Here is a 26495-nt window from a genome sequence, read left to right on the forward strand (position 1 = left end):
TACTTTAGGGATGGTGTTTTATGACAGCTATAAATAACAACAAAAATCAGATGTCTCCACGATGTAGATAAGGGTGTATGGTTACATTGGACAAACGTACGTATTTTGATGCTACACAAAGGGAACGACCACTCAGCGATGCGTTTATGGCACAATCATCAGAGAACACATTGGGTTGGAGGGCCGCACAGCGAGAAGCCAACAGACTTTGTAGGACCAAATGAGCCCGAGCGCCTCGGTTCGGGAGCCGCCGAGCCCACCGGGTCCTGACCCAATCTCTCGCCTCGTAACTGGCTTCTCCTGCACCAACAGTACTGCAGCCAACGGACAGCCGCTTCCTTAGAAAAAACAACCAAAAAAAGGGTTTGGCACCGCTCGGGTCGACCGTGACGACAGTGTCAGCGGTGGACGGGGAGAGTCGCACACGAGTGGTTTTGATGCACAACAGATCTCGGCTGAAAAGAGGTGAAAGGTCAGAATCACATCACCGCATCTCCCAGCTGTGAAAAGAAGAAGGTAAAAACTCTGGAAACACAAAGGTGACCACAAGATCTCAATGTACAACATGGCAGCTGTGTGTAGAAAAACAGAGGCATTCATTTGATTATTTAAAAAATATAGATTTATATGCACATACTCTTTTGTACAGGGGCTAAACACTCGTTTGGTATTAAAATGTGCACGCCTGTATCTATTTCGTCTTTAAATATTACCGCAATTTCCGCTCACTCTTTTTTTCCCCCGCCAGATAATGATGATGATTTAATAAGGTGATTAAGGACCTTGGCAGAGATTCCTTTCCACAAAAAAAGTCTACCCTAATGGAATGCCAAGAGTTCTTAAGAGATAAAAATAGAGAGCTAGTAGGCTACATATAGATAAGAGCGAGCTGAAATGAAACCCTGGATCCCTTCTTTACACACTGGCCAAGTCTGGCAAAAGAGTTAGGAACAAGTAAAAGAGAGCTGGATGAGCGTCGGGTCGGTGTTCACCCCTGAAACAAAGACTCCAAAGCAAATGAAACCACTTAGAAAGCGTTACACAACTGCTAAATCGAACGCCTTTTACCGAGGCCATAAAACGCTAATGCGGTGTGGGAATGGCCGCGATGGCGCACGCTCGCCTCCATCACGGAGGACCTGGCAACCAAGCTGTTCGTCTGCTTCATACACCCGGTTTGAATTCTCTTACGCTTTTAAACTGTATTTCATATTCATAATATTAATAATAATAATAAAAATCCTGCAAAACAACTGTTCCACTTTGCATGAATCCTGAGTAACTTTTAAAAAAATAATTGAGTCAAAGAGGAAAATGAGAAATGCATTCAGTGAAAGAGCACTCCCGATCTAAAAAAGGACATTAGGCGGATTAAAAACCCAATCGTTGCCGAAAGGAGGCGAGAACGCACGCGCGGATCGCAGAAATCGCTAGAAAAGGCGCTCCCTTCCTCCCCGCTCATTCTCTCATCGCATTCCTGCCAAATAAAATTCCATATGCTCGGGGGGGGGGAAGGCCAAGCGACAGGACTTAAAGAGTCAAAACAGGTCGGTACACATGAGTAAAAGCATCCAAAAGGATGCAGACATAATGCTAATATCAGTCAATACCTCATTAATGTCTCTGACTGAGTCTGATACAGTGTTTCGTGTCACCAGCAAGGAGAGAGGACTACACGGGTCGGTGGTCTCGGGGCCAATATGGACTCAGTAAAGGTTCAAACAGGCACACTTGAGATATATATATATAATATTATATTTATATTTGTATATGTGTGCATATACTTATATAAATATACCTGACATGGAGGCCTAAACAGTCTCAGTCTCTCGTCTTTCAGAGTTCACTTTGGTAAAGGGTATCGATCACTTCGTGACGCCTCTTTTCTTCTACCCTTCCTTTTTAAATAGACGGGACTCGTTTTGTACCTAAAGGAGGTTTAAGCGCTTTTGCATTCGCTCGCCGCGGCGGGCACAATGGTGAGCGCCGCCGTTCCCACGCTTCTTCCGCACCTCTGTCCTCAGTTCTGGTGCTTCTTCCTTTCTCTCTCTCTGGGGTGAAAAAGTGCACACCAGTTGGGCTCCCACCGTTGCAGCAAGGATCCGCTCACAGTAGTAAGGCCTTTTTTTTTTTTCTCCAAAAAACAAGGTGACTGCTTAAACATCTGTGTCTGCACAGTGAATCAGTGTGTGTGTGTGTGTGTGTGTGTGTGTAAGAGGGAGCAATTTATGTGCATTTGCCGGCGGCCAGCTTGCGTCTCATATCTGTTGGTGAAAGAACGAGTGCTACTTCCTTCTCTAATCTTTTTTTTTTTCAGTTTCTCTGCTCTGTTCTTCCTCCCGCTACGGACGCTCCTCGCCCTCCTCCTCCTCCTGGATGACCTGGATGTCGTCTGACGGGGAGGTGGGCAGGCTGGACGGCAGGCTGTCGGGCTGCTGCTGCGGTTTGCCGAGCTCTTTGCTCTTCTCCTCCTCCTCGATGGTCTTCTTCCACACCTTGTGGTTCTCCGCCAGGTGCTGCATGATGCTGCAGAATAACCTCCGCGCGCTCTTCCTCCGTTCTGCAGCAGGAGACAGCACAAAGGGACGTGAGAGCTGAATCTGGACCGGCTGACAGTGAGCTAGGGCCAGATTAGATGAACCTGCGCTGCGTTTATTATTATTTAGAATCAGGATCGGACCGCGCGCCAGAGTTTCCCTACTTGGTTCCAGCTCGTCCTCCATCTCGTCCTCCTCCTCTTCATCCGTGTCGGTCTCCACCTGCCCTTCTTCATCGTCCTCGTCTGGCCTTCCTGGTTGATCCAGTAACCAGGAAGTAGGCCTGCGGCGTCGTAGGAGTTACAGAGCGGTCCCACGATGTGGGTGATGAAGGACTCCTGCAGCTTTGCCAGCTGGGGGGAGGAGCGGTCCATGAAGGGGCTGACAGGTAATCCCAGTTTAGCCTCCTCGTCTCCCTGAAGACAAAGAGCCCGGTCAGGGTGTCAACCGAATCAAACTACAAGGAAATTCCTCTACAAACAACGCATTATTTACATTTACATTATAAAAAAATAAAAATACCATTTCAGATGACCGAATCTTGGATTCTGGCCCATTTTCCAGAACATGTCACAAACCATGTTTTAAACAATAGGCTTGGTTTTTTGGACCTGGTCGTCCAAAAAGAAAAACTCCAAAAAAAACATTTCCTGGAATGATGCTTTTACCAGAAAATGGGTTTATGTGTGGAAGGTGACAGACATTCCGTGGAAAGTCTGTTTACCAGGAATTCTATCCAAAAAACATCCCCTTTAAACAGACGGGGGTTTGTGTCCTTGGATAGTCTGCTTCCTGCAGACAGCTGTCAAAGCTCGTCCACATTCTGCTACGGACCAAACTGGGTTTTCTTGGACCACCCTGGCATTACCATCACCCATAGAACCCATAAAAATAGTCAATTCATGCGTGCGTGTGTGTGTGGTGTGTGTGTGTGTGTGTGTGTGTGCATAGTGCTGCATAGTGAAGACCAGAATTTTAATGCAAAGTGAGGACACTTTTATATTTTGGCTAGTCAGGGTTAGCTTTAGGGCAAGGGCCTTGGAGGGCATAATGTCCATGGAGGTCCTCACAATGATAGTACAACCACGTGTCTTCACCTGCTCGTAAAACTCATTGACGATGCCTTCTGTCCACTTGAGGTGCAGGTCGCGGATCTTGGCGGGTCCATTGATATCCGCTAGCTTGATGCACACCTGGCACACCAGAAGTCTGTCGTTCTCATTGGTCCAGTCAATCCCGGGACTGTTGACATCGTTCACCTGGAACAGAGACGGAGGCATCGTGCTGTTCAAGCGCCACCCCCTGATGTCCAGATTCATCTCATTTCTTCTCATCTCCTCATCTCAGACCTTAGAGTTGAACTCAGCCAGGAAGTCAAAGTGCTTCTTCAGGTCCGTGGCCAGGATGGCTTCAATGACCAGGAAGCGGAAGCGCTTGAACTCCACGTGATCCAGGTTGACCAGAAAGTTAAATTCTGGCTGGGAAAGGTAGAGGCTCCAGGCCGCGGCGGCGTGGTGGTTCTCCAGCACGGACCTGTCATTGTAGAGCACAGCCTGCGAGGAGGGAGGAGGCAACAAGTGGTGAGAGGAGGGAACGTGGAACAAATTCCATGATTTGATCAAATCTCTATGTGTTACGCAATTTAAAATGGGCTCAAAATGTCACAGGCTCGTTTAGCTGAGGGGGCAGACGCTGGGACGGGTGACACGACAAAAGGCTTAAAGATGCACCAGATAAGGAGGCTGTCAACACTAGCGATCAATAAGTTCAGGGTTCCCTCTTCCTTTAACCCACTTTCCTGGGACTGTGACACAAAAGCACGCGTCATATCATGGGCCATGGTTAACCTTTCCTGTTGAGGGAACGTCAGGAATCCATTCTGTCCTCTATAAAGGTGTGAAATCGCTCAAAACCAAGGATTCCGTTTGGGGAACGCTAACGTCTGGCCATGAAAAAGGCACGAAAGGAAACCGTCCGGTTAAAAATTAACCCTGAGATATAGTTTGGATCGGGTGGGAACGTCAGAGTGGGAACGTCAGAGTGGTACGCGGCTCCCCTGACGTGACCTCCCCGGCACCACAGGACCGACCGCCCATTTGAGACGTGGAGCCGGAGACGGCCGCGGGAGTGCGCGCTTGTGCACGGGGCTCGGCGCAGAGCAGGGCGTGGACGGCGACGCTGCACTAAACAAACAAACACTCCTGCTCGGAGCTACCGCATGGACGCAGGACGGGGGCGCCGCTCCACGGAAGGTGGCGCCTTCTTTTCAACACGCCTCTGAAACAGAGCGCCGCTGATATTTGCACTCCGCATATTTGCGCGGCTCTGGCGATTTCCGCAGCCGCCCGGATTCTCTTTGTGTCTGCAAACACGGGCGTGTTTTTGTGTGTGAGAAGAGCCGTGTTGATGGAGTAAACCTTCAAATACCAGGAGGCGCCTGCAGGTTACCTGAGGCGCGTTCGTGGCCACCAGGAAGGCGTTGGTGCGGCCCGGGTGGTCGTAGTCGTGCATGGCCGCTGCCACGTAGAGCGCCATGAGCTCCAGCGCGGGGATGTTCCACGCCAGGCAGCCGTAGCTGTCGTCTGAAATGGAGCAGCTTTTGGAGGAGGCGTAGGATATCCTGCCCGGCGAGATGCCGCTGTCGGAGTCTGGAACGCAAAAGCAAACCAAGAGGCGTGACCGCGTCGTCCGAGTTTCATCATTTTCAGATTCCACGCGTCGCATCTTCCCATCCTCAACAGCCGTCACTGACATCCCACCTGTGTCACTTCCTGTCACATGCTCGCTGTGGATCTGCTGGAAGCCGGGGATTGGCCGAGTGGTCAGGTACCAGACGGCGTGGAGCACGTCAGCGGCGTGGACCCGGTTGTGATCTGCAGGTTTGCGACAGAAACGGCATTTAACGATACGCCGGTACGTCGATACGTCGCACGAAACTCTCAGGAGGGTTTAGCGTCACTCACAGGGAATGTCCCTGTAGCCACTTTCCAGGGCACTGAAGTACGTCATGAATTCCCGAACAGGGATTTTGAAGATTTCAAACAGACACGCGTCCTGGAAAAGGGTGTATGTCACCTGTGGAGACACAAGGTAGCTTCACTGACAGCCCACACGGAACACGTCAACATCGCCGCGGCGACGAGAGCGAGCCGCCGTTTTATTGGGTCTGTTTGATCAGAGCAGAGGAAAAGGAGGCGCGACTGTACTGACGTAGCTGAGGATTCTGCCGGTTTTCCCTCCCGTTTTGTCCACCAGCTCAAAGATCTGGAAGTTCCAAGTGTTCATCTTCTCCATGAAGGTTTCGTGCTCCTCCAGCACGGGATCGAGGATGAACTCCTGCTCGACCTGGAGGCAGACACGGGAAATGTGGAGCCTGTCGCCGGACCACGGGACCGATGGTTGAGCGGGCAAACCTCTGCTTCCTGAGTCGGCTGCTCCGTGCTTGAGCTCTCCTCCGCCGCCTCCTCCTCCTCCTCCTCCTCCTCCTCCTCTGTTTGGACCAGCTTTCCTGCTGCATCCTGCCTCCCGTCTGCAGACGCCTCCATCTCCACGCTCTCCTCCCTGATCAGAGGCTCTCCTTGGAAGTCCAGCCCCTCGCCAGCTTAGCGCAACGAGCAAACAGCACTTTTAAACTCAATTTACATTCATTCATTCAATAAATGTCCCGTGCCCATGAGCGCTTAAACTCGTGCTTGGTTAATCATGTCCAGCAGAGGGCAGCAGCGCTCCCTGCTGCTCGTTAATCCGCTTTATTTCTGATGAGTTTGTGAAAGTACCTGAGCGTCTGCGCTGAGCCTCGTTGGAAAACGGCAGGCGGCTCGTATCGCCTCCTTTGGCTATCTGACGGCCGCAGCTGCAACAGTCAAACACGAGCACGCCAGATAAGACGAGCGCTGCGCGGCGGCCATAAAGGTCAATGAGTACCGCAGGTCTCACCTGGTGCAGACGGGGAAGGCGGCGCCGCGGAAGGCCTGCTGGAAATCAGGCGAACTCAGCGTCGAGGCCAGAGGTTTGTGTAAGTTGAGACTGACGCTGGGTTTTGTCAGGAAGTCGGCCGTGTCGGGGAACTCCACGGGGGGGCGGATGAGGGACGACGTGGAGCCCATGCCCATGGCTACAGGGCTGTGGGCCGGCGAAGCCACTGGGCTCAGGCTTGGAGAAGCGCCTGAAGAGCAGCACAGGTTTATAAAAAAAGGTGCAAGGACAAAAAAAACACCTGAAGGATATACATCCCCGGGAGGCTCACCTGCCCTCCGGGGCCCCGCGTGGTAGGTCAGAGTAACAGACGAGGACCTCTGCTTAGGGATGGTCAGCAGATTTGCATTGGGTCCATTTGACAGACCTGGGCTGAAAAAGAATGCCGTGTTAAATTCCGATTCATCCAACTACAGTAGTTCTGTACAGACAAAAATAAAATAAAGCTTTTTGGTGAGGGCCTGTCTTCTACTGCCACCGTCTGGTGACATGCAGGTACTACACCCGAGGTCAGGGACAGTATATATGTTTGTTCCCATAAAGAACATTTAGTTTCTCTTAATGCGGGACTCAATACTGCTCTTATTGTGACCCACCGGGCTGATTTACTTCATACTTCTGACTGCATTTGTCAGTGAAAGCATAAAGAAATAAGGAAAGAGAAGAAAGTCTGCAGATTCTGTCATTTACTCTGACGTTAGAAAGGCTTGAAAATGATCGGCGGGTCCATATCTGCGCTGCTACCTGCTTAAATTGAGGTCAGGGTGGGGTCTCTTGCCAGTGTTACGCTCCCAACGTGCCGAGGCCGAGTCCAGAGACGGGAGCGCGGAGCACGAGGAGGAGGTGGAGCTGCGTCTGGGCTGAGGGGTGGGGAGGCTGTTCCTGCTGCTCAGACCCTGATGGAGAAAGGAAGTGAGCGATTTATGTCCCTGTTTTATACACAAGCAGCCCGTGCTGGTCCTGCCACATAAATATTGTTGCTGCCGCCCGTCAGGGCCGAGTCCCGACAACAACACCAAGAAGCAGCTCTCTAATCTTTCCTGTAAAACCGCTCATTTTCCTCCACCTGGAATCAGAATATTCTTAAGATCCGAAACCAGACAAACTGCTTTGTCTCGTATTCAACTTCTGCTGGTTGCTAAACGATTATCCTCGCCGTGGGCGCCAACACAGAACCTGTATAGTCAACACAGACGGGGAGGTTCCCGGGACCTCTAGTGGCCGGAGTAGGAATCGCATGGAAACGATACTGGATATAGAGGTCAGAGGTCAGAGAGCAACAAACATTTGTCCAAGACTCGTCTGCCGTCCAACCTTGATGCTCTTCCTCTCGCTCCTCTCGGCGGAGTCTTCCACCTCGTCGCAGGGGTAGAACCCGGGGAACGGCGTGAAGGGGTTGACCCTGGGGCGGCAGGAGCCCGAGAAGGTCCCCATCAGGCTGGAGATGCTGCGCAGGGTGGAGACGCTCTGTGGCGGCAGAGACGAGTCCATCAGCAGCTCCGACACCAGGTTCCTGGCCTCGTTGATGACCGAAAGGTCCACGCCGTTGCCAGTCGACGCACCCTGGGGACACACAAAGTCCCCGTCAGCGAGCTGCTGCGGGGCGGCGCCCCCTGCTGCTCAGGAGGGTATTAGGTCCGTCTCTCTGCTGGGCTTCATCTTTTCTCTTTGTTTCACTTCTGCATTAATAAATAAAAGCGTTTATGCTGAAGCCAAAAAAAAAAGCTGCTTCATTTAGCTTTGATTTTTATTGTTTAGAACTGGGGCGGGGGGTGAAGCGACCCCGGGACCCACAGCGGACCGGAGCGGGCCGTTCTCATCGGAACTGAAGGGGGCAGCGGTGGGAAAGCTTCATTATTCCTCCTGACCTGTAAACCAAAGCAAATCCTGGGACAGATAAAAGAAAAAGAAGATAAAAGAAGAGGCGGCGGCGCCTCCGGGCTCGGCGTGCGCCCGGGTTGTTGGCGGCGCAGGAGGAGGAATGTGGGTCACCTAAAGGAGCCGTGCGCGTGCACGCGCGCGCTGACGTGGGCGCGGTACTGACCTGATACTGCGGCTTGTACCAGTGTTTCAGGTCCCAGTCCCACAGGATCATCTGCAAGGAACAAGAGCACACGTCAGCGGACGCCACCGTTGGGACCACCGGGCGCACGTTTAGACACGACGTTCTGCCTCCCGCACGCTCGCCGTCCACGCCGCCGTCTGGACACACGGCGTAGCGACAGTTCACATTGAGGATTTCCTGGACAGGACGCTGCACGCGCTACTACAGGCTTGCACGCCTCGGCGGCGGCGGCCTGTGACTGACGAGAGAAAAGGAGAAAAGGAAGCCACAGAAACCACCGTAGTGCGTCGACAATGGGGCCGTGAGATCTGATCTGGCGGCAACTACGTCAATCGGCAGCATTTCCGTTGGTAACCAGCCGCTCTCACGCTGCGCAGCGACGTATGGTGGCGGTTGCGTAACGCTTCGAGTTCACCCGAGTTGGAGCGCGAAAACAACACGTGACAGGTGCCGATCGGCGAGGGCAGAGAGGAAGAAACGGCCAAACGCAAGCTGGGTTCGGGCCGTTTCGCCGCCGCCGTCGGGCGACTCTTACGAACGTTAGCGGAGACGCCACAAAAAGCTCAAATCCGCCGGCAGCTTTAGCGATTAGCTCGAAGGTGCGTTTGAAGCAGAGAAAAGGGAGAAACGCTTCATGTTTGGGACAAACGTGGTCTGCTGGCGTCACGTGTGATTCGTTCGCCTGATTAATCGTGTCGTCACGGCGACCGCAAACTCATAAAGCTCAATCAGATTAAAATACACTTCATTTAATTACCCAAATTCAATTTATGTGGAGGGTAATCGGATTAACTCACACTCTTGAATGTGGCGTCCGCTCTTAAAAATACCAGAAGTGTTTGAGGACAGAAAAAAGGAAGAATAATTCAACAGCACACACACACACACACACACACACACACACACACACAGAGTACTGGACAGCAGCGTGCTAGCAGCATCTGCCTCTGATGCTAACCGCTAACCACTTCATCGATCAGTGGGATGTTGGTATTTGTCATCAGCATCTGTACAATGCTGCCAAACATTTAATATGGCAAATAAGCGGCGCCATGGCAACCTGACAGAGAGGCCGGCAAACAATGCTCCGCACACCATGGCAACGTGGTGGCGGGAGGCGGCCGGAGGCCCGCGCCGCCGGCCTGTCTGCTTGTTTACAGAGAGGAGCGGCGGACGGCCGTCAGTGAGACGGGACGCGCTAAGCTAAGGAAGTCTGGAGACGCCACAGCGAACACAACACCGGCCGCCACCGTGGCGCGACGCAGGTTCGAGAAATGTGACTGACGACGCGGTTTGTAATCAACTTGAGTTGAACTCTATTAATGTGAGCGATGGGGATCAGCAGGGGCTGATGGGAAATGTTGTTATTGCTAATAACATTACCAGCGCAGCAGCTGCGCTAACTTTAAATCATTAGAAATGGTTCAGAACCCCCCCAGCAAGGAAAAAAAGAGTCGTTTGTCAGGAAGAGGAACATCGAGGCTCAACTTCAGAAACAGCTGTGTGTCGTCGGCATAAAGGGGGGAAACCTGCAGCGTTTAGATGAAAGAATAGAATTAGAAGGACATATATGGAAGACAGAGCTAATAATTTACATAAAACAAGCTGTAAATATTCCCGTCTATAGATGTGCGAGTTATTAGACAGCTGATTGTTGCACCTGCGTGCTATATTAGCGCAGCCGCGAGGTGCTAGGACTGATAAAAACATGCTAATATGCATGTGCGCGCGAGTGTGTGTTGTGGGGCAGGAAATGGTGTCGGCGGCGGGCAGGGGGGAGCGGGGGGGGGGGGTGCTGACGTCAGCCTGTGGCGACAGAGAGAGTCAGTGGCGTTGGTGATGAGGACGGCGTTCCGGACACACGGAAGGACGAGATGAGACGCAGGGAGGAGGAGACGGAGGCGGCGGACGGCGTGATGGGGAGCGCACGGAGCCGGTGAGAGGGCACGTCGCAGCGCGCACGGCCTGTTAGGGCTTCGACCTCCGGGGGGGCCCGGGGGGCCGGCGACAGGGGCCAGCGGGCGGCTCGTCACGCTCTGATTACCGGTCCAACGTTGGCGGCGGTGCCGACAGAAAACAGTGCTTCCTTTTTTTGTGCCGTCAACAGGAGCAGAGCAGAACTCTCATTGTGTCGCTGGCACAGCGGCCGGGCGGGAAAACGCCGGCGGGCGCCGCCAGCGGCGGCGTGCTGGGCGGACTGGCAGGACTGTGGAACATTCTTGCCCAGCGGAGGGGCTCCTGCAGAATGTCGGCACCCTCTTTCACACTCCTCTACCACTTCACCGGGTCGGCGCTGCCTCGCCAGCACGCGCTCCTCTGAGCTGACGTGCTTGTTTACACGGATGGATGGATGGATGGATGGATGGATGGATGGATGGATGAGTGGGTGGATGGATGGATGGATGAGTGGGTGGGTGGATGGATTGATGGATGGATTGGTGGATGGATGGATGGATGGATGGGTGGATGATGGATGGATGGTGGATGGATGGATGGATGGTGGATGGATGGATGGATGGATGGATGGAGGATGGGTGGATGGATGGGTGGATGGATGGTGGATGGGTGGATGGATGGATGGCTGGGTGGATGGATGGATGGATGGATGGATGGTGGCTGGATGGGTGGATGGGTGGATGGATGGCTGGATGGATGGGTGGCTGGCTGGGTGGCTGGATGGCTGGCTGGATGGGTGGATGGATGGTGGATGGGTGGATGGATGGGTGGATGGATGGATGGATGGCTGGCTGGATGGCTGGATGGCTGGATGGATGGATGGATGGGTGGATGGATGGGTGGATGGATGGATGGGTGGATGGATGGATGGATGGATGGGTGGATGGATGGGTGGGTGAAATTGGTCACCGAGGCTAAATGCTAAATGCTAATCTGCAGGGTCCAACCAGGTGATGCTAAACTAGCTCAAACCAATCCAGACGTTAGCAGAAACCTTTTGAGCGTAAAGAATTTGATGCGGTTGCAGCTTCACATGCGCACGTCCTGCTGTGCTACACGAGTGTGTCTTGAACAGCGCAGCGGGCATTGAACACATAAGGTTATGCATACACGCGACGCTCCGCAGAGCAAACACGCCCAGCCCAGGTTAGCAGGCTGACCTTTGACACAATACAGACCCAGCTAATCCTTCCCTGCCTTTGTTTCAGCCCTCGTTCCTGTTCAAACACAACAGGAAGCCTTAATGGTCGCACGTTTAGCGCTACACAAACAGCCATTTATTCACATTTTGCACACAATCAAATCTCATTTTTATTAAATTAAAGTTCTGAATGTGGGACTGGATCCCACTCATAACGATACCCAGCTAAAATCATAACGAAGGTGTTTGGTTCAGACCAAACAATCAATCAATCAGCTAAAAAGCAGACGTGAAATTCAAGCCCGTCACATTTACGTCAGCAACGTGCGCTTTGGCGCTGACGTGCTCGATACATGAGTCATGAAACGGCGAGTGAGGCGCACGCCCACAGAAGCCTTTCAAGCAGACGCAGCGCGTCCGTGGTCGCTTCCGCCAAGGAAGTCGAATAAGAGGGGAGGAAAAATGAAGAAAAGCGAGAGAGAAAGTGCACGTTTTGGTCCGGTTAGCGTGTGTCTAGCTGCCGGGTGACAAACTTTCGATACTTTTCAGGCTTTTGGAGAACCCTGGATGGGATCCGAACCTGCAACCTTGGAATTTCTTGACCTGATCTATGAATCATAGAGGCAGAAATGGAACAACTGCCGTGTGAATGTAATTAAACTCGGCATATTGGCGACAACGTAGCGAATCAGTGAATCATCTGGCAGAAATGTAACGAATTCCACGTCGATAAACGCGTCGTATTGGCTACGAGTCCCACAACACGACATAACTGGTAACATCGCTCGTTCTTTTAACGATTTAGCATTCGGCGCTGTAATATGTTCACAAACACTCACCATGACGATAAGTTTTATTTGTCCTAAGAAACGAATGCAGAGAAGTTAGCACCCGGCACAGAGGCGCTACCAAGCTAGCTTCCAGGTCTCCACGGGACGCGTCGGTTCAGCCTGACGCTGGCCGCACTGTTGCTGGGAACCAGTCAGCAAGTCACGCAGCTAAAATTAGAAGCATTTTATCCGAGCTTAGAAGTTCCGTTGACCTGGAATGCAGCAATTCTCCACTATCGGGGGAGATTGGGCCGGGAAATCGGCGTGCGTGACCTTTGGTTAGAGGTGGCAGAGCCTAAATATTCTGACTGGCGGACGTCTCAAGGCCCGTTTTGACATTGATCTGCATGAACGGGTCTGTATAAACATACCGGGTTTACCTGGTGTCAGGCTAATATCAAACTACCCCTGAGCTGCTTCCCAGCTAGCGGTGCAACGTTAGCATTGTCAGACGCTGAGTGTCTGCCAGGGGACAAAGGTGACGTGAGCGGAGGTTCCTGTGGCCACGCGTGCACACCGAGGCCGACGCATGTTTCTGTAACGCGGCGTGTAAATGTACAACAAATGTGCCTTAAAGTGCACTCGTGTGCACGAGCATTTCTGCCCAATGAATAGCGTGCTGCTGCTAGGTGGGACGCGCTAGGTGAGGAAAGTGTTGGTGAACGCTGGTGCTGATAGATAATTCTGTAATAAATATGTGCACGTGCTCTCCTGGACTCTGACCTGCCTACGTTAGCCTTCAGCAAGCTAGCGCGGAGCTAATGGTGCATCAGTGAGGCATTAATCTCTCCCACACATAAGGGCTCGAAAACATTGGACTCGCTTGTTGTGGCGGCGACGCTAAACAGGAAGTTATCGTTCCTGTTTTGCTGCGTTCTGAGAGCAGATCGTCCCCGTTTGGCCGTGAACTACGGCTCCTTCTCTCTAGCGCGGCGCAAAGGCGCGCCGCATGTTCTTCACACGCGGCGGAGCTCATCGCCCGAGCGAGGCTGCGAGGCCCCGCTGCAACAGGAAGTTTATACCTGATATGGACATGAGCGCTGGACGAGGGAGGCTGGAGGCCTTGTAAGGGAACATCTGGCTTTATCATGGAATCAGCGCAGGCTCCTCTTATAAACACAAGCTAACGCCTGAGCCCTGCAGCCCCGGTCAATAACAGGCATGAGAACACAAACGCCATCCATCAGAGGAGGAGGAGGAGAGGAGGAGGAGGAGGAGGAAGATAGAGACAGAGAACAATGAGAAAAGAGGCAGAAAATTGTGCGTTAAGTAAATCATTTACAAGCAGGTAACTGACGCCGAGAGTCCTCGTGAGCCCGAGCCGGGAACGTTTGGAAAAGAAGGAGCCGTCTGAGGAAAAATGAAAACAACAACAACAACGACGAGGCTTTTTCTCGCGAAGACGTCGGTCGTTTCCTGTGTTGGTGAAAAATGTGAAACGCGTCTCAGCGGGTCAGAAACGTGAACTCACAGCAGACAATAATGTTTCTGTCTGGCTAAACTGGGGCCGCTTCGGGGTGGGGGGGGGTGGGGGGGCGTCCGGGGGCGCCGCTCCACGCAGACGCCACCGGGGGCGCCGCAGAGACGACTGACACCTGCTGCCGTGCGTCACCACGACAGGTTTGGGGTCGAATCCTGCGCCGCGTCAGCAGAACGACCATCTGTGGGGGGGGGGGGGGGTGGTGGTCGGACCCTGCGGTCCTGCTGGGGGGCCGTGAGAGACCGGGGAGATAACGGCAATTTGGGGCGACGCACACGGATTCAGAGGGCAGATCTGGTCATGTGACCTCGGTTCACTGTCCAAGAGCGTCGAGTCAAACCTCTAAAAACCAACGTGACCAAAAAAAACCGCAGGCAAAGTTTATGACAAAGTTCTGGTCTCAACACGGTGTGTGTGTGTGTGTGTGTGTGGTGTGTGTGCGTGTGTGTGTGTGTGTGTGTGTGTGTGTGTGTGTGTGCGTGTGTGTGTCCGCTCCACGCCACCTGAGATGCCGCCACACGCGCGGTGTAAATAGTGGAGCCCTGGGCGGCTGTCATGTGAGTCGGAGTGGCACCAACAAACCCGGGAAGGGTTTACTAAACAGAGCAAAGGTGGTGACGGGTGTCGGGGGGGGGGGGACGTGCACGGGTGTTGGGGGGGGGGGCGCGTGTTTCTAGGAAGGAGAGGCGACGGCGCTGCGTAAATGAAACAGATAAAAGCGTTAAAAACAGGAAGGGGCCTGTGCGCTCGCTGACGGGGTTGCATCACCTTGTCTGACACGCAGAAGACGCAAACTGGGGGGGGGGGGGGGGGGGGGGGTCTGTGTGTGTGGGGGGGGTGCAGCACGCAGAGGGTGACCTGAGTGTGACCTTCAGCGCACTTCTCCCACCGTTGCACCGTAGCATGTTAGCATTTAGCTAAACTGTAATATTTACATAGATGGACGACCCATTAATGTGTCCAACGCATGATTAACGACCCCCCCAACACACACACACACACACACACACACAAACACACACACACACACACACACTGTTTCACAGCTGGAACCGTCTTTGTGCTGAAGGCCGATCAGACACGATTCCACGTTCTTCCCGCGTCGCTGGAGAAGCTCAAACGTGACTCGATGGATAAACAGAGAAAAAATCTACGGAATCAAAATCTCTGGAACATTTAGATGTTTTTGACGGAACTTCACCTCCCGCGTGTGTGTTTGCTCTCTCGGGGATAAAAGGTTGAGGCGAACGCTGACGCGGACGCGCGTTAGCACGTTAGCTTAACGTGCTCCCACGTGACCTTTCGGTTCTTCCCGTTCTGACTGTTCAGCACCTTTTAGGTAACATGAAACATCCGACGGCAGCGGGATGACTCAGAACACACGTTTCGCTAGGACTAGAAAAACCTGGTGACTTATATGTAGCTCTGGGTCTGGGAGCGCCCCTCTCTGCCCCCCCCCCCCCCCCCCCAGGTTTACCTGCCCTCCACGTGAGGCAGGAACGGGAGGGGACCTTTGAAAGCGTTTCCTGGCCTTCACCCCTGCTCGCCACTCTCATCCCGGCGCTTTATGGCTTTTAAGAGCGCGCTAAAGGTTCAGGCGGAGGCCGCGGCCGCTGTATCGGTTTGTTGCATCGGGGCCGCGCCATCAAAAGCGCCGCCTATCGAAGGGGACTGATGACACTCGACCATGGCGAGCAGATCGAGAGCGAGCTGATGGGGGAGATATGTGAGGCTCCACGAGCAGCGAAACACAAAATCTATGTATGAAATCTCCTGTAATCTTTGGGGGAGGAGAGTGTCTGGCATTTGAACCTGTGTGTGTGTGTGTGTTGTGTGTGTGTGTGTGTGTGTGTGTGTGTGTGTGTGTGTGTGTGTCGGGGGAGGGGCAAACACAGACGAAAGTACTGAAATAAAGTGCAGAGAAGATAGAAGTGTCGCTCCCAAACATCTGCACAGATAAATCTCCCACTTCCGATTGTGGCGGATTAAAGTGTTCCGAGTTGTTGGATCCGGCCGCTCAGAGTTCTAATAGTGCTTCTTAGTTTTGCCCTTTTCAGCGGGATCTGCCCTCCGCTGCTAATCACACACAAGCCCTCCTCTGTAGCTGCGGCTGACGTCAGCCGTCGCTTAGCAACGGCCTTTTGGTGTAAAAGCAGCAGCGCTGACACCGTTTTCAAAAGAGGCTCCGAGAGAATAAGAACGGGAAGCGGAGACAGACGGGAGGAAAAGGAGCCGGAGAAACGTCAGGGTAAAAGGCGGGAGAGTTTGTGGGGCAAAAAAGAGCTGCGGGAGCACAGGAGCCGCGGGGAAAGTTGCCCTAAATAGCCCCCCCCCCCCCACGGCGGCAGCCGCCAGCTACGTCCCCCTACGCTGAGAACAGTCAACACATGCGAGGTCAATGACCTCTGCCTGAACCGTCCATGTGACCCCGCCGCCGACCACTGAGGCAAAAAGCCTCTAATTGCCCCAAAGTTGCTCAACAGCTCATGAGGAGAGTGTCGGAGGAGAAAAGCACGGCGAGATAAACCCCCCCCCGAGTCATCACGCCGCACCTATCGCGAAGACTAAAGAGCTGCGGGCTAATTGCTGGCGACCGTGACGCAAACCGTTGCCGGGGCAACCGGAGTTTTGGAGTAGCCGCTCCAGCGCTTCCTCATCTGTTTGCACTCACAGCGGCACCGCATCCTGCCTTAACCCCCGTTACTCCCTCCAGCCGGCCCGGACGTCAGAGCCCAACAAACAGTCAGCGGGGGGACACAGCGGCGTGCACGGCGGCGTGCACGTGAGGGAGCAGGGACTCCCGTTGGTGCAGTTTGCTGCAGATTAAACACAAGTAGTGCTGCTAAATTCACCCCTGATGCGTTTAATCACTAAAAAAAAAAACGGAATTTAGGACGTCGACAGCAGGAAAGACACGCGCGGTGGGACTGGACCCCAAAAGGCCGCGCACGTCACTGGGAATGACGCCGGGTACTTTAACGTGACGTCTGAGGAGCCTTCCTTCGCACCATCCGCAGACGCTCCTCCCCTTCCCTTCACCGCGGGAACGAGACGCCGTATTCCGATGAGTGAGCCCCCCCCCGCGCGGTTCGTCACCGGGCCGTGACGTCAATGTTACATCATCCACATGGCGTTCCAGCGAGCGAACGTGACCGCTGAGCGCCGCTCGGCCTTATCGCCCCTCTCCCTTCCGCCCTCTTCTCCCTGCAGCCTCTGTGCTCCTCTGAATACGGGGTATTTGAGTGCATTATTTGCCCCCTCCTGCCCCCGAGGAGAGGGGGGCCACACAAAAGGAGGCCTTCTGCCTGTTTGAGCGCCGCTCCCAGGGCAGGAACCCAGGAAAGTGGGGCAGAAATCACCGGTTTCTGCTCTAAGATGACTTTTTCGGAAGCCTCGGCCGTGCGTTTTGGTCATGACGACACAAGCGGGATCCTTCCAAGGAGCCTCCACACCAAAAACCGTGATCAAAGCACGGAGAACATCAAAGGTGTTGACGGCGTGGCCGTGTTGACAGTGACCTGAATAAAGTCCTACGTGATAGACCACAACAATATAGCCTCCATGGATCAGTTGTTTCTGGGCCACCAGCCTTAAATATTTACAACTATTGCGGTTTTATGTCCAAAACGGGCGACAAAAAGCTAAAATCCATCAAAATCGTCACAACACCAACAACAGCACCTGGGCGAGGACGATTATCGCCGCCCCAGAGTTTTGCTTCAAACTGTCGTTTTATATTAATTTGCTCAGTTGGCGCCACAGAAACGACGCTAAAGAAGCTAACAGCTTAAAACCGTAGCTCTGCCGACTCTTCAACAGAGAGTGAGGACAGGAGGAAGGGTAGTGTTGCAGGGTACCCCCCCACCTCCCACCACTACCCCCCCACCACCACCTCCCACCACTACCCCCCCCCCCCCCCCCCCCAACGTGTTGCTGAACTTGTTTTGTGGCGCTGACGCCAACAGGAAACAATCCTCCGGCAGACAGTAAACCTACAACCCTCTTCGAAGAAGATGGGGGGGGGGGGGGTGAGAAGATGAAGACCATGTGTGAAATCACCAGGGCTTTAACGACACCTTGGTTGGCCCGCCGCCCTCGCTCGTCCCGTCCACCAGCACTCCCCAGATGTGTAATAACGACATGTTATAACCTATCCGGGGTAATAGAATCAAAACACGGCTGAAAAGTGGTTGTGTGTTTTTTTAAAAACCTGAGATGTTCCAGCTGCTGACGGCCTAAAAAGAAAACCACGATGGGAACCAACCGAGCCGACCTGGGTCCACAGTCTCAGACCCCTGACGTGGCCCGGAGCCCACAAAGACGGAGGGTCCGGCGTCGGCCGAAGACCCGCATGCGTCTGTTGTAAAGACAACACGCTTGACTTTTACCAACTATAAAACCGGCCCCTGTGGCTGTTTTCGTTTTATACACACAAACAGTGAGCGGAGCGCTTCCATCCCATCATCCTGGAGTCAGAGAGGCAGAACCATCTGTCCTGTCTCTATTGTCCTAATGTCCACGTGGACGGACGCTCACACGTCCTGTACGTGAACGTTCCTGCTGCCGAAAGACCTCGTAAACGTGTCCAAAACCGTCTTTTCTCCCCAGTTTTGTCTCCTAATGTTGCTCTTCGTCTTCCTCAGTCCACACGTGTGGAGATTCTTCAGAACTAATCTGATTTGGAGGACAGGCGGTCACGCTTGCGTTGGGGGGAGCGTCCCGGCGTCAGGGGCCGCGTAATCGCATCACAAACTTCCACGACAAGTTGGGAATCGCGATAATCGAATCGTGCCGCAACAACCTCGAGCGTTCGGTAAAATGAAGGCGTTTGTTTTGAGGAATAGAGATTCGGGGCTTTGTTGGGGTGGTTCAGGTTTGCTGTTGTTTGTGTTGTGTGTGTTGTCGGCCCGTCTCTGAGCTCCATTTTGATGCTCCGACAATTTCCAGCATCTTTGCAGCGACTTTTGATCAGCGCTCAAACCAAACGTGACGGGTTTTGCACGATGCAAAACCTTCCCCCTCGATGTGGCCCAGAACTAAAGCCGAGTGTGTAGAAGAGTGTGTAGAAGCCCAGAAACGTGTGTAACTGAATGTGACAATATCAAAGCAGGTATTTAATCAGCAGTTTGCGTGTGGAAGCTGCTTTTTTTAGGATCGTGTGATTCCTTTATTTTGGTTTGGATGCACATGTGCACTGGTGGGATCCCCGGAGAATCCGTGGGCCTACTTTGGAACAACAACAACAACAACAACAACAACAACAACAACAGAGAGTCCTGCAGATAAAGACCTACCTGTTCCCTGGATATGCAGGGTAACGAAGGTCTGCGGGGCATTTTACAGCTGCCATAATAGCTGGTGGAGGTTTCACCCAGGGACACGCAGCTGGACCGTCTCCTCAGCCGGATCACGGGCACCTTCTCCTCGGCGGAGGAGGTCCCACTCGGCGGGTCCCTCGGCGGGCAGCAGCGGTCGAACCAGAGCGCCAGCAGGGAGCCGGAGACCCCGGAGAGGCAGGCGGCCAGCGGTCTGAGCAGCGCGGGCAGGGCGCTCAAACTGGTGAGCGACACCAGCCAAACCACGCTGGCAAAAACCAGGACGAGGACACTGTGTTTGAGTTTGAGAGTGGGGATGAGCGTGAGCAGACCCACGCAGCCCAGCACGAACAACAACCTGCCCACCATTTGCATCTGGTGCTGCTCCTCTCCCCATTGCAGGACCCGCAACACCAAAAAATCCCCGAGGTAGCACGAAGCTGGCAGCGACGCCAGCCAGCATTTGCTGCTCTCCTTCTTCTTCCTCCGCAGGTAGAAGGTCAGGAAGAAGAACGCGCACCCGATGCTGAATAAAGGACTGATGGACTGGGAGAAGCCCGACAGGAAAGTCCGCAGATCACACAGCGGGTCACTTTGCAAGCTCCTGGAAACGAGGAAAGAAAGCGCCAAGACTGCCAGCGCAGCGGCGTAGAGCGCGGAGACCTTCAGCAGTTTGGAGCTCACGATGTCCTGGTTGCACAAGCTGCACACGCTCACCAAAAACCCCCTCTGACGGTCCTGTTTCAGAGGGGTGACGCAGCTCTTCACATAGCCGTTCCTGAAGCCTTCCGAGCTGTTTACACTCCGAGCTCCGTCGTGGTGCCTGATTTTGCCGTGCAAACCCTCTCCTTCCTCCCGTGCAGCCATGGCGCGACTGCGGTTCCTCCGATCCACGCAAAAGTCTCCCTCTCTTGCTTCTCACGCTTTGTTAACACTGAACTACATGCCAGCAAACGCACTCCATGGTCACTCAAACGTGCTCCAGCAGTCGGACTAAAGAAAGAAGGTGAGATGTTGTTTTTACCCAAACGGGGCTCCCTGGCGCCCCCTACAGGAGCGGGCGCGAACTGCGGGTCTTTGTGGCTGAACTTAACAGTTTATGATAAATACACCACGAAGCTTCAACGATGACCAAAAACAATCCAGTTCTTTTTATGTTTGTCTACTTATTTCGACTCAGCGATTTTATTAGAAATTCCTTGTCACGTTTTTACATGGGGATTAATGTAATGCGTCTCCTTTAAAGTGCGCGCAACTTTAATGTGTAACTTATTAGCCATTATTTATGAAGAAATATCTTTTACAACGTTCCTTTCCCTCAGTTTATCATTTATTAGTTTAACAATATAGCTATGAATTAGGTGAAAAGTCCAGCGTTGATAACCATTTAATAAACGACACGTTTGGTAATAGTGTTTTGCATTTTACACTATTTGGAATAATTACATGGGGATTTAAATACATATTTTTTCACAGAGTTCTGGGATCGATTGGTTTGCCTGCCATGAATTCATAACAGCCAGTCAATTGTCGATTAAACGATTAAAATAACAATATAAATACGTCCTCTCGACCCACGGATCACCCAAGATGAGATGCCTCATAAACTGTACATATACATTTAAAACTTTAATACTTCTAAATATACATACTTCATATATCATGGATATTAATTATAAAATGATTTGTAACTTGTAAGAAAATTCTTAATAAACCATGGTTAAGAAATAAAATGTAAGGAAGCCTAAATATATTGACATCTATACATTATATAGGCCACAAGTTAACCATGCTGACGTGATGTAAAGTTATATGCAAAAAACTTGATAAGGTTCTGTGTCCATGTCATTGAAATATTGAAATGAAAGGAAGTCTTTATTTTTGAATTTGACTGTATTTTGATCAAGCACACTGATATTGAATTTAAACACAACTACAAACGCATTTATTATTATTATTATTATTATTATTATTATTATTATTATTATTATTTTTATTATTAACAGTCAATTCTTTATTACGTATGTCACTTTTTCCCGACTGACATTAGCATTACTTTACATTAGAGGGCGCTGCGTTACCACTGAGACTGCTGGTGTGTTAGAGAGCAAAATTACCTTGTTAAAATAAAATAATTTAAATATATATTATTTATTGCTAAGATGCTATCTTTAGGATGTGATCTAGACCATATACTTCAACAAAAAGTTTGCTATCCTACCCTTAAAGGCAATTATACACAACGTGCCCTAATCGTGTGTATTTTAGTATCTATATTTGTCAAACGCATTTTAAACATAACTTTTTCTTTGGTGCTGCGTATATAATTGTATTTCTGGTCTGTTTATGTGAATAATTCGTCCACAACACAGCTGCCAGAGATACAGCGTAAACACGAGGTTGTTGTTTCGCGTTTGGCCTGCCGGTTGTTTGGGTCTTCGGGGCCACCGTAGCAGTGATGTGGCTCTCGCGCTAACCTTCCACGTCATGAGGAAGTGGCGGAGCACCGACAGACAGATCAGCGAAGGAAGGTTCGGGGGATCTTTGCAGATGTAAACGTCCATAACTGGTAATCGAAGGCCAGTTAGGATCATAGTAATCGCATCCCGGGTGAGTTATGTGGCAGTTTATCAACCAGTGCGTGTGAGGTTTGACTGTCTTGTCCAGATGTAGTTGAATATTTCAGTCAGAGACCGACGCAGTGTCCTCCATTTCATTGCTAGCCCAGGCAGAAGCTAAATTAGCGTTAGCCGAAGCTCAACTCTCAACCTTTGATTGCATATGTCATTTTAACCCAACACTATATTCTGCGAAATGATTGATTAACCCGAGTGTTTTCGTAAGGCACCCATGTACGGATGTTAGTGGGTGGTAATGCAGCTAATTAACCAAGTGTAATAACATTGCGCACATCTTCAGGGCAACTAACACCATCATTCATCGGCTTGTTTCCAAACCTGCTCTTGACAGGTATTTAGATCTATTCAAGGAGAACTCCGCAGCAATACAATCAAGATAATCGACAGAAGGAATCTAAGAAGTTATTGCAGTGTGCATATGGCATCCTGGTGCTGAGGCCGGCTTGTGTCAGCCAACGTTTTAGCATATTTTCCATAATTTTTCCTTTTTTCGCCACACGTTTTTCTCCCTGTTAAGGTTTTTCTTGATGTTTAAACAGTGTTTGTCGACGGGCAGACGTTTTTGTGTCAATAGGACTGTTCATCAAACGCATATTGCTTCCTTTTGCAGCTTTTGCAAAAGCTTCTCCTCAAAATTCAACTTACTTTTCTTTTTTTTTTAAATCTTTCTCATAGGTGTCGCCCAGTGAGTAAATTTAACTTGGATTCTGCGAAAACGCCACAAGTCCAGCAGCAAAATGACAGCTGCAGAGAACGTTTGTTACACTCTGATCAATGTTACATCTGATTCAGAGCCTCCTTCCGAAGTCAGCCTGAAAACTGACTTGGGTATGTTTTGCGACCACTCGCCCATATAGCTATAATAGTTTACATCTAGCTCGGTTTTCAGCTGAGTCTCGCTAACCACAGAGCTCGTCACATTTCTTTACAGAAAAGGGGGAAATCAAGGCAAAAACCGAAGCCCTGAAGAAGGTCATCATCATGATCCTAAATGGTGAAAAGTTGCCAGGGCTGCTGATGACCATAATTCGCTTCGTGCTGCCACTTCAGGACCACACCATCAAAAAGCTGCTGCTGGTTTTCTGGGAGATTGTCCCCAAAACAACTCCTGATGGTAAACTCCTTCAGGAGATGATCCTGGTCTGTGATGCCTACAGAAAGGTCAGTCAGCAAACAGCACTCGTGGGCACCGTCTTCCGTTTGCTTACGTTGAATCACCAGTGATGATATTGAGAGCGCCTTGTGATTTCAGGACCTTCAGCATCCCAATGAGTTCATCCGTGGCTCCACGCTGCGTTTCCTGTGCAAACTGAAGGAGCCAGAGTTGCTGGAGCCTCTCATGCCAGCCATCCGGGCCTGTCTGGAGCACCGTCACAGTTACGTGCGACGAAATGCCGTCTTGGCCATTTACACCATCTATAGGTACAAGGCTTGACTCTCTGCTTGGACGTAAATGGTGCTTGTCTGGCGTTTATTCACGACCAAGCGACTGACTGCGCGTATTTGTGTCAGGAACTTTGAAAACCTCATCCCAGATGCTCCAGAGCTGATCCATGATTTTTTGGTGAATGAGAAAGATGCCAGCTGCAAGAGAAATGCGTTCATGATGCTAATTCATGCCGATCAGGTTTGCAGCGTTTGCTCTCATAGACTGAGAGGACTGGTCCCTGAGGATTTAATCACACTTTAATGTCCGACAGGATCGAGCTCTGGATTACCTCAGCACGTGTATCGACCAAGTTCACACTTTCGGGGACATTCTCCAGCTGGTCATTGTGGAGCTGATTTACAAAGTTGGTGTTATTTGTTTGATTCAAGCTTTCCAATCTTCCCACCTCATATGCTGTTTTGTCTAACCAGAACCCTTTTACCCGTTAGGTTTGCCATGCTAACCCCTCTGAACGGGCCCGCTTTATCCGATGCATCTACAACCTGTTGCAGTCCTCCAGCCCAGCGGTTAAATACGAAGCTGCGGGCACTCTTGTAACCCTGTCCAGTGCTCCCACAGCCATCAAGGTAAACCACTCAGGTTATGCTTGTCGGCTCATGTATCGTTTGGTCCATATTTCTGTTGTACCAGAGTATTGATGTCGCTACTTTAATCCTTTGTGTTGGGCTTCAGGCTGCAGCCCAGTGCTACATTGATTTGATCATCAAGGAGAGCGACAACAACGTGAAGCTGATCGTTCTCGACCGCCTGATAGAACTCAAGGAGCATCCCACTCATGAGCGTGTTCTCCAGGTAGGTGGGACCCAAACTAAGGTGGAGGTTCTGGGATTAGCATTTGTAATGAACAAACTACAGTGTGTGTAGGGAGGAGGGCATTTGTTAACGGTGCCGTTTTAACCCTTAAAAAGCAGAATATTGTGTTCCGATAAGTTATTTAAAGTTACATTTCGGGTGGTTCAGAAACGATTTCTCTGTAAATGTGTAACTATCAAATATGGAGGTCCATTTTTTTTTTAAAATTCCTTTCCAGGACCTGGTCATGGACATTCTGCGCGTGCTCAGCACCCCGGACCTCGAAGTAAGAAAGAAGACCTTGCAGCTGGCTTTGGACCTTGTTTCGTCCCGTAACGTAGAAGAGGTCAGTGACCACACAGCCAGGTTATTTCTGCCGTCGCCGAGCCGCCTGAATGAAATGACGCCCGTCTGCGTCGCAGTTGGTGATCGTTTTGAAGAAAGAGGTGATCAAGACGAACAACGTGAGCGAACACGAAGACACGGATAAGTACAGGCAGCTGTTGGTGCGCACGCTCCACTCCTGCAGCGTGCGCTTCCCTGACATGGCAGCCAATGTCATACCTGTAGTAAGTGCTCAGTTCTTCATAAACACATGTTTGCATTGATGTATGAAGTGGTGAAAACCTCGGATGTGGGAATCCTTCGCAGCTGATGGAATTCCTAAGCGACACTAATGAAGCGGCCGCCGCCGACGTGCTGGAGTTTGTGCGGGAGGCGATTCAGAGGTTCGATAGCTTGAGGCCGCTCGTCATCGAGAAGATGCTGGAAGTTTTCCACGCCATCAGAACTGTCAAGTAAGGCTTTACGAGCACATCTAGAGGAACGCCGATGTTCGTAATGTCAGCTTGGCTTTACGGAGTTTGCCATAGGATTTGATGAGAGTCAGTAAAAAGGGAGTTTTTATGGAAGTTGTCACTTTTCAGGATTTACAGGGGAGCGTTGTGGATCCTGGGAGAATACTGCAGCACCAAGGAAGACATCCAGAGCGTGATGACGGAAGTGCGCAGGTCCCTGGGAGAGGTATGCATTGTGACAACACTACCCTCACCTGGGAATCCCATAAGTTAAGCAACAAACGGCTGTGTCCCATTTGGACAGATTCCCATTGTAGAAAATGAAATAAAGAAAGAGACGGGGGAGGTGAAAGCAGAGGATGAAGTGAGTGCAGCTCCAGCTCAGAAGCTGGTGACAGAAATGGGCACTTATGTGACACAGAGTGCTCTCAGCTCCTCCAGGCCCTCAAAGAAGGAAGAGGACAGGTAAAAAGTGTCTCCAGTTGTGTCTCCCTGCTTCTACGGAGCGTCCAAACTCCACACAACTAGTCACCATTTCTCTCCACCCAGACCTCCGCTCAGAAGCTTCCTGATGGATGGAGATTTTTACGTGGCAGCGTCCTTGGCCACCACGCTGACCAAAGTGGCCTTGCGTTACGTTGAGATCGTCCCAGATAAAAAGAGGCAAAATGTGAGTGGCCGTTCGCCGCGCTGGAAACGAGCGGATGGTTTGTCCGCTGCTCTGACGTCCGCTGTCTGTTTCAGTCCTTCGTTGCAGAGGCCATGCTCATCATGGTCACTGTGCTGCACCTGGGCAAGTCCTCTCTGCCCAAGAAGCCAATCACAGACGACGACGTGGACCGCATCTCGCTGTGCCTGAAGGTCCTGTCGGAGTGCTCGCCACTTATGAATGACATTTTCAATAAGGAGTGCCGTAAATCCCTGTCACACATGCTGACTGTCAGACTGGAGGAGGAGAAGCTCTCGCAGAAGGTGAAGGCGCTTATTCACGCAGCTGAAAACGCCGGCCTCCGTTCTGTCGTTCGCTAGCGAGGCCGCGGCGTCCTGTCTGTAAGTAACCGTGCGTCCGCCTCTGACCGCAGAAGGAGTCGGAGAAGCGGAACGTCACCGTGCAGCCCGACGACCCGATCTCCTTCATGCAGCTGACGGCCAAGAACGAAATGACGTCCAAGGAGGACCAGTTCCAGCTCAGTCTCCTGGCTGCCATGGGCAACACTCAGAGGAAGGAGGCTGCCGACCCACTCGCTTCAAAACTCAACAAGGTGGTTCACAAATCAAGCGCGCCCTCTATGTGATCTGAGATTATAGAATTCTATCAATGGTGGATCATTATGTCTTTTTAAGAATATGCATAGAACTATAGCAAACATTACATTTAATGGGCGGTGGCTCCTCAGCTATTGGGGAGGGGCTGAGAGGCTTCAAGGTTGACGGTTCAAGTCCCGGTTGAGGACCAAAGTTGAGATGGAGCAATTAGGAGATGGATGGATGGATAATGACACTATCGTTCTACTCGGC

The 26495-nt window shown here is 51.5% G+C and overlaps 2 protein-coding genes across 3 annotated transcripts in view; one reads left to right on the forward strand and one right to left on the reverse strand.

Annotated features, from left to right (window-relative positions):
- pde3b (phosphodiesterase 3B) lies at nucleotides 1-20166 on the reverse strand. Its single transcript, XM_057024699.1, is given in 17 exon segments — nucleotides 1-2560; nucleotides 2702-2785; nucleotides 2788-2953; nucleotides 3635-3796; nucleotides 3887-4090; nucleotides 4986-5185; nucleotides 5297-5410; nucleotides 5501-5612; nucleotides 5748-5882; nucleotides 5951-6138; nucleotides 6314-6390; nucleotides 6474-6702; nucleotides 6784-6884; nucleotides 7257-7408; nucleotides 7827-8075; nucleotides 8557-8607; nucleotides 19279-20166. Coding segments are annotated over 17 exon segments (3330 nt in total). The 3' UTR covers nucleotides 1-2342.
- Nucleotides 20167-26495, forward strand: part of copb1 (COPI coat complex subunit beta 1) — a 7872-nt gene continuing 1543 nt past the window's right edge. Inside the window, exons 1-16 of one of the 2 annotated variants that reach the window (XM_057024759.1) lie at nucleotides 20167-20305; nucleotides 22614-22766; nucleotides 22870-23099; nucleotides 23191-23360; nucleotides 23451-23565; nucleotides 23639-23731; nucleotides 23817-23954; nucleotides 24061-24180; nucleotides 24419-24526; nucleotides 24603-24749; nucleotides 24832-24977; nucleotides 25107-25203; nucleotides 25282-25442; nucleotides 25527-25647; nucleotides 25722-25949; nucleotides 26060-26239. In XM_057024759.1, the coding sequence (XP_056880739.1) occupies nucleotides 22676-22766; nucleotides 22870-23099; nucleotides 23191-23360; nucleotides 23451-23565; nucleotides 23639-23731; nucleotides 23817-23954; nucleotides 24061-24180; nucleotides 24419-24526; nucleotides 24603-24749; nucleotides 24832-24977; nucleotides 25107-25203; nucleotides 25282-25442; nucleotides 25527-25647; nucleotides 25722-25949; nucleotides 26060-26239 (2145 nt within the window). In that variant the 5' untranslated portion in view covers nucleotides 20167-20305; nucleotides 22614-22675. Of the gene's footprint in view, nucleotides 20306-21729; nucleotides 21910-22613; nucleotides 22767-22869; nucleotides 23100-23190; nucleotides 23361-23450; nucleotides 23566-23638; nucleotides 23732-23816; nucleotides 23955-24060; nucleotides 24181-24418; nucleotides 24527-24602; nucleotides 24750-24831; nucleotides 24978-25106; nucleotides 25204-25281; nucleotides 25443-25526; nucleotides 25648-25721; nucleotides 25950-26059; nucleotides 26240-26495 lie in introns of those variants that run through there. The other variant, XM_057024754.1, reaches the window with a different exon arrangement.

The sequence above is a fragment of the Takifugu flavidus genome, chromosome 2 (genome assembly GCF_003711565.1).
Source record: "Takifugu flavidus isolate HTHZ2018 chromosome 2, ASM371156v2, whole genome shotgun sequence".
In the NCBI taxonomy this organism is placed as follows: domain Eukaryota; kingdom Metazoa; phylum Chordata; class Actinopteri; order Tetraodontiformes; family Tetraodontidae; genus Takifugu; species Takifugu flavidus.